Source organism: Triticum urartu, chromosome 4A (genome assembly GCF_056163025.1).
Source record: "Triticum urartu cultivar PI428250 chromosome 4A, HENAU_Tu73, whole genome shotgun sequence".
NCBI classification, from domain to species: domain Eukaryota; kingdom Viridiplantae; phylum Streptophyta; class Magnoliopsida; order Poales; family Poaceae; genus Triticum; species Triticum urartu.
In genome coordinates, this window is record NC_141876.1 from 346,476,867 (window position 1) to 346,485,006 (window position 8,140).

The window sequence follows — 8,140 nt, forward strand, 5'->3', positions numbered from 1 at the left end:
CATTCCTGAAGTATTTGCAATGCTGAAATCAGCAGAGGTAGAAGTCAAAAAGGAACATCAAGTGTTGATGGTGAATAAAACCACTAAGTTCAAGAAGGGCAAGGGTAAGAAAGCCTTCAAGAAGGACGGCAAGGGAGTTGCCGCGCCCGGCAAACAAGCTGCCGGGAAGAAGCCAAAGAATGGACCCAAGCCTGAGACTGAGTGCTTTTATTGCAAGGAAAGTGGTCACTGGAAGCAGAACTGCCCCAAATACTTAGCAGACAAGAAGGCCGGCAAAACGAAAGGTATATGTGATATACATGTAATTGATGTGTACCTTACCAGTACTCGTAGTAGCTCCTAGGTGTTTGATACCGATGCAGTTGCTCACATTTGTAACTCAAAGCAGGAGCTGCGGAATAAGCGGAGACTGGCGAAGGACGAGGTGACGATGCGCGTCGGGAATGGTTCCAAGGTCGATGTGATCGCCGTCGGCACGCTACCTCTACATTTACCTACGGGATTAGTTTTGAACCTCAATAATTGTTATTTAGTGCCAAGTTTGAGCATGAACATTGTATCAGGATCTCGTTTAATACGAGATGGCTACTCATTTAAATCCGAGAATAATGGCTGTTCTATTTATATGAGAGATATGTTTTATGGTCATGCTCCGATGGTGAATGGTTTATTCTTAATGAATCTCGAGTGTAATGCTACACATATTCATAGTGTGAATACCAAAAGATGTAATATTGATAATGATAGTCCCACCTACTTGTGGCACTGCCGCCTTGGTCACATAGGTGTCAAACGCATGAAGAAGCTCCATGCAGATGGACTTTTAGAGTCTCTTGATTACGAATCATTTGACACGTGCGAACCATGCCTCTTGGTCGCGGTGGCTATCATTATGTTCTCACCCTCACTGATGACTTGAGTAGATATGGGTATGTCTACTTAATGAAATACAAGTCTGAAACCTTTGAAAAGTTCAAGGAATTTCAGAGTGAGGTTCAGAATCAACGTGACAGGAAAATCAAGTTCCTATGATTGGATCGTGGAGGAGAATACTTGAGTCACAAGTTTGACACACACTTAATAAAATGTGGAATAGTTTCACAACTCACGCCGCCTGGAACACCTCAGCGTAATGGTGTGTCCGAACGTCATAATCGCACTCTATTAGATATGGTGCGATCTATGATGTCTCTTACCAATTTACCGCTATCTTTTTGGGGCTATGCTTTAGATACTGCCGCATTCACTTTAAATAGGGCTCCGTCGAAATCCGTTGAGACGACACTGTATGAATTATGGTTTGGGAAGAAACCTAAGCTGTCGTTTCTAAAAGTTTGGGGATGCGATGCTTATGTCAAGAAACTTCAACCTGAAAAGCTCGAACCCAAGTCGGAAAAATGCGTCTTCATAGGATACCCTAAAGAAACTATTGGGTATACCTTCTACCTCAGATCCGAAGGCAAGATCTTTGTTGCCAAGAATGGATCCTTTCTAGAGAAGGAGTTTCTCTCGAAAGAAGTAAGTGGGAGGAAAGTAGACCTTGATGAAGTATTACCTCTTGAACCGAAAAATGGCGCAGCTCAAGAAAATGTTCTTGAGGTGCCTGCACCGACTAGAGAGGAAGTTAATGATGATGATCAAGATACTTCTGATCAAGCTCCTACTGAAATTCGAAGGTCCACAAGGACACGTTCCGCACCAGAGTGGTACGGCAACCCTGTCTTGGAAATCATGTTGTTAGACAACGGTGAACCTTCGAACTATGAAGAAGCGATGGCGGGCCCGGATTCCGACAAATGGCTGGAAGCCATGAAATTCGAGATAGGATCCATGTATGAAAACAAAGTATGGACTTTGACTGACTTGCCCATAGAGCGGCGAGCCATAGAAAATAAATGGATCTTTAAGAAGAAGACAGACGCGGATGGTAATGTGACCATCTATAAAGATCGGCTTGTCACTAAGGGTTATCGACAAGTTCAAGGGATTGACTACGATGAGACTTTCTCACCGGTAGCGAAGCTGAAGTCTGTCCGAATCATGTTAGAAATTGCCGCATTCTATGATTATGAAATATTGCAAATGGATGTCAAAACGGCATTCCTTAATGGTTTCCTTAAGGAAGAATTGTATATGATGCAGCCGGAAGGTTTTGTCGATCCTAAGTATGCTGACAAGGTGTGCAAGCTCCAACGCTCGATTTATGGGCTGGTGCAAGCATCTCGGAGTTGGAACATTCGCTTTGGTGAGATGATCAAAGCGTTTGGGTTTATGCAGACTTATGGAGAAGCCTGTGTTTAGAAGAAAGTGAGTGGGAGCTCTGTAGCATTTCTCATATTATATGTAGATGACATACTTTTGACGGGAAATGATATAGAGCTTTTGGACAGCATTAAGGCCTACTTGAATAAGAGTTTTTCAATGAAGGACCTTGGAGAAGCTGCTTATATATTAGGCATCAAGATCTATAGAGACAGATCAAGACGCCTCATAGGTCTTTCACAAAGCACATACCTTGATAAGATATTGAAGAAGTTCAATATGGATCAGTCTAAGAAGGGGTTCTTGCCTGTGTTGCAAGGTGTGAAATTGAGCTCAGCTCAATGTCCGACCACGGCAGGAGATATAGAAGAGATGAGTGTTATCCCCTATGCCTCAGCCATAGGTTCTATTATGTATGCCATGCAGTGTACCAGACCTGATGTAAACCTTGCCGTAAGTTTGGTAGGTAGGTACCAAAGTAATCCCGACAAGGAACAGTGGACATCGGTCAAGAATATCCTGAAGTACCTGAAAAGGACTAAGGAAATGTTTCTCGTCTATGGAGGTGATGAAGAGCTCGTCGTAAAGGGTTATGTCGACGCTAGCTTCGACATAGATCTGGATGACTCAAAGTCACAAACCGGATACGTGTATATTTTGAATGGTGGGGCAGTATGCTGGTGCAGTTGCAAGCAGAGCATCGTGGCGGGATCTACATGTGAAGCGGAGTACATGGCAGCCTCGGAGGCAGCGCATGAAGCAATTTGGGTGAAGGAGTTCATCACCGACCTAGGAGTCATACCCAATGCGTCGGGGCCAATCAAACTCTTGTGTGACAACACTGGAGCTATTGCACTTGCCAAGGAGCCCAGGTTTCACAAGAAGACAAGGCACATCAAGCGTCGCTTCAACTCCATTCGTGAAAATGTTCAAGATGGAGACATAGATATTTGTAAAGTACATACAGACCTGAATGTAGCAGATCCATTGACTAAACCTCTCCCTACAGCAAAACATGATCAACACCAGAATTCCATGGGTGTTCGATTCGTCACAATGTAACTAGATTATTGACTCTAGTGCAAGTGGGAGACTGTTGGAAATATGCCCTAGAGGCAATAATAAAAGCATTATTATTATATTTCCTTGTTCATGATAATTGTCTTTATTCATGCTATAATTGTGTTATCCGGAAATCGTAATACATGTGGTAATAATAGACACCAACATGTCCCTAGTAAGCCTCTAGTTGACTAGCTCGTTGATCAACAGATAGTCATGGTTTCCTGACTATGGACATTGGATGTCATTGATACCGAGATCACATCATTAGGAGAATGATGTGATGGACAAGACCCAATCCTAAACATAGAACAAGATCGTATAGTTCATTTGCTAGAGTTTTCCAATGTCAAGTATCTTTTCCTTAGACCATGAGATCGTGTAACTCCCGGATACCGTAGGAGTGCTTTGGGTGTACCAAACGTCACAACGTAACTGGGTGACTATAAAGGTATACTACGGGTATCTCTGAAAGTGACTGTTGGGTTGACACGAATCAAGACTGGGATTTGTCACTCCATATGACGGAGAGGTATCACTGGGCCCACTCGGTAATGCATCATCATAATGAGCTCAAAGTGACCAAGTGTCTGGTCATGGGATCATGCATTACGGTACGAGTAAAGTGACTTGCCGGTAACGAGATTGAACGAGGTATTGGGATACCGACGATCGGATCTTGGGCAAGTAACATACCGATTGACGAAGGGAATTGTATGCGGGATTGATTGAATCCTCGACATAGTGGTTCATCCGATGAGATCATCGAGGAGCATGTGGGAGCCAACATGGGTATCCAGATCCCGCTGTTGGTTATTGGCCGGAGAGTCGTCTCGGTCATGTCTACATGTCTCCCGAACCCGTAGGGTCTACACACTTAAGGTTCGATGATGCTAGGGTTGTAGGGATATGCATATGCAGTAACCTGAATGTTGTTCGGAGTCCCGGATGAGATCCCGGACGTCACGAGGAGTTCCAGAATGGTCCGAAGGTAAAGAATTATATATAGGAAGTGCTATTTCGGGCATCGGGACAAGTTTCGGGGTCACCGGTATTGTACCGGGACCATCGGAAGGGTCCCGGGGGTCCACCGGGTGGGGCCACCTACCCCGGGGGGCCACATGGGCTGTAGGGGTGTGCGCCTTGTCCTGTATGGGCCAAGGGCACCAGCCCCGAGAGGCCCATGCGCCAAGAGATCAAGAAAGGAAGAGTCCTAAAGGGGGAAGGCACCTCCTAGGTGCCTTGGGGAGGAGGGATTCCTCCCTTGGCCGCCGCCCCCCTAGGAGATTGCATCTCCTAGGGCCGGCGCCCCCCTAGGCTCCCTATATATAGTGGGGGAAGGAGGGCCTCTCACCCCACGCCTTTGGTGCCTCCCTCTCCCTCTCCAACACATCCTCCTCCTCCATAGTGCTTGGCGAAGCCCTACCGGACTACTGCAGCTCCATCACCACCACGCCGTCGTGCTGCTGCTGGAGCCATCTTCCTCAACCTCTCCTTCCCCCTTGCTGGATCAAGAAGGAGGAGACGTCACGCTGACCATACGTGTGTTGAACGCGGTGGTGCCGTCTGTTCGGCGCTAGGATCTCCGGTGATTTGGATCACGTCGAGTACGACTTCCTCATCCCCGTTCTTTGAACGCTTCCGCGCGTGATCTACAAAGGTATGTAGATGCAATCCAATCACTCGTTGCTAGATGAACTCCTAGATGGATCTTGGTGAAACCGTAGGAAAATTTTTGTTTTCTGCAACGTTCCCCAACACTACCACCATCGGGTATTCCGGACGCACTGCTACTGCCGGAGCAGCACTGCCATGGGGCAGATTGGACTCGCGGATTGCATTCCCCCTCGAATCCAGCAAGCCCGACCCTTGAAGCCTCTGGATGTAATCATCCATCCACTCAAAATGGTGGCATTTCTTCATGATCTGAAAACGAAATCATGTAACCTAAATCCAAATCTGACAGATTTTTTGAGAAATTAGAGATAAAGGATGCGAGGAAAACTCAGATCTAACTTGCCCCTCCGGCTTGCTCTCGCATTTGACGAACTCGCGCCCAAAGTTCCCATTCTTCTCCTCCTTCAAAGTCAACCGCTTCAGTGGCGCAGTCCGTGGGCAGTCAGTGCATCGAGTCATCGGCACTGGACCATACACCGGCCACGTGGAACGGGGGGGCTGACGAGGAGGTCAACATATCACCCGAGAGGAAGAAACAGAGGAATTGCTCGAGAGGAAGAAGAACGAGAAGATGGGGAAAGAAATAGAGGAATTGCTCGATCTGCTCGATGACTTTGTCTGTTAGATGGAGAAGAGGAGAAGGGGAAGCTATATTGACGATTTGCCACATTGTATTTTGCAGTTTGAATATTTGAACCAACTCTTAACACTGACATGTGGTGGTCATGTGCGAAAAATACAATTTCATATGTAAAGTGGGGCAGATCGTAAAAAACCCGAGAAGGACAGTGCAGTAGCCAATCAGGATGCATCACGCGGATAGCGCATGCCTGCCCAACATCCGACGGGTGGTTTGGCGCTTGATAGGATCCGACGGCGCACGTTCGACGCTAGGGTTTGGAGCATTTCTGCGGGGTTATGAGCAAGTCAACGGGGTTATTAGGGTTTGACCAGATTTCAAATGGCCATAACTAAATTAGAAAAAATCACAAAAAATATAAAACAAATGTAGTTCGTCCGTTTATGAGACCTAGTTACCATAAAAAAATATAAACTAGTATAGGGTTTTTTTTTGAAAAATCATTTTTTGAAGTGATCTGTCGAAATCAAGTTCAAATGTTTTTAAAAAATTCAAAAAAAAAATCAAAATGTTGTAATTCTTGCGCACATAGCCGTCATATGTGACAAGGTTATGAGAAAAAAAATATAAACTTGGTGTAGGTCATTTTCATGAAAAAAGTCTTCACACAAATGAGCTATCACCTATGAACATTTTCAGAGTTCGTAGAATAGGGATAGAGGGTTTAGGGTTTGAAAAAAAATTCAAAATAATTAAAAAAAATCAGAAAAATCTCCATAGCTTCATTTTGGACTGAGTAAGAAGGATCTGAACTTACTTTTTCATTTTCATATCTAAAACGTGTTATTTCACGGTTTTGAATTAAAAGCATATTTTTTCAAAAAAATGTAGTAATATGAATATTAATCAATAAATAGTGAGACTTCGTTTTTACCCTATATATATGGAACAAGTGTTAATAAAAATATATACGCCTCATTTGGGCAAGGTTAAAAAAAACTTGATTTCAAATAGGGCTGTTTACCCTAGCTTTCGAGCTCGTTTCTAGCACATTTCTCATTCGGACTGTTCACCTACGAATATTGGACTTCAAATGCTCGATCAAATACACCGCACAGAGCAATGAACCTCCAATGTTCAACTTCAACTTTGACTCGAATCCAAATTTTGGCCCAAATTCAAATATTGATTTAAATTCAAATTTTGATGGAAATTTGAATTCTGACTCAAATAAGAAACAATGTAGAAGCAAAATTATTACAACTGATAAGTTTTCATAGTAACTCAAATCTACCAAGTTTTAAGATGCGAACATCTTAATACAAATCTACCAAGTTTTAAGCGATCCACTCGCCCTCAAATTGACAACACAAACATTTCCCAACAACTTAATTCAAATTTTCGACTTGCTCCTTGTGTTTGCAGCTGGCTTCACCATCTTGCTCCTGGTTTCCCTAGTTGAGATGCTCTTTTCTTTCAGACTCTTGTTCCTTTTGATCTTGGGCTTTACTTGGGGTTTTCCTCGTGGAGGTGCTGATGGAGTAGTTGCACTCGCCGAGCACTTGACGACCATTTGACGGTCATCTATGGGTTCAGTAATCTTTAAAGGCACAATTGGAAAAATTATGCCCTCCTCTTCCTCTCTTATAGATTCAAAACCATCAAAGGCCATGGTTTCAAAATCTTCTGCTTCTTCATCTCTTGGCCTTTTCTCCCTAGAGCTTGTAAATAAAATTATAAACCATAGGCAAAAAAGAGAACAAATGCAAACAAAAGGGTAGCTGCATTCTACAAAGGGTGCAAACACATACCATGATGCTTCATTTGCTGCTGCATTCTCCACTACTTCATTTGCTGCTGCATTCTCCACTGCATCTTCAGTCTCCATTGCTGCTGCATTCTCCTCAGCATTGGCTGCTGTCCATCTTTCCTCCTCTCCAAATGATGCATCCACTGCATTGGTACAATGCCTAGCAATATGCCCCAGAACTCCACATTTTTTGCAAGCACGCTTCTTTGGTAGAAGACCCTCCTCACCTGCTCTAATCATCTGGTTCCTTGGTCTTCCTGGTGGTCTATTAATGACAGGAGCGTGGAGTTTGAACCCTGGATCTACTATGTTCCATTGATCTTTCCCCAATAGTGTAGGCACATTGTCAGCATAAGCAGCCATAAATTTGGCAACAGAGAAATACTCAGAGCAATATTGATCAACTTCACCATCTGCACCCCAATAACGGTCATCAGATGTAGGGCATGTATGCATGGCTTCCCACGGATCTGCCATTGCCTACAAGTACATTCTCTAGTACTTAGGTTCACAGGATACCTCCATACCCTATTTTTAGTGTCAGTATAGGTAACCTCTCCCTCATATGTACCAGATCGAATACATTTCATCTTCAGCCCTCTTGCCTTCAAGTGCAATGCCTTAATCAGTGATGGGAGCATTTGATGACCAACATATTGTGTTTCTGCAATTCTTTTGCGAAGAGCCATCTTTATCATGATCATTTGCCTCATCTTGTCAAATGCTTGCCACAACAAGAGCCCTTTCAC

General features: G+C 44.0%; 1 protein-coding gene across 1 annotated transcript; it reads right to left on the minus strand.

Annotated features, from left to right (window-relative positions):
• Window positions 1–6,974: 6,974 nt before the first annotated feature.
• On the minus strand, window positions 6,975–7,754 carry LOC147975813 (uncharacterized). Its single transcript, XM_087519680.1, has 2 exons — window positions 7,393–7,754; window positions 6,975–7,302 (listed from the first exon to the last, which is right to left on the minus strand). Exons 1-2 carry the CDS (start codon window positions 7,752–7,754, stop codon window positions 6,975–6,977), a joined length of 690 nt encoding a protein of 229 aa, XP_087375806.1.
• Window positions 7,755–8,140: the final 386 nt, after the last annotated feature.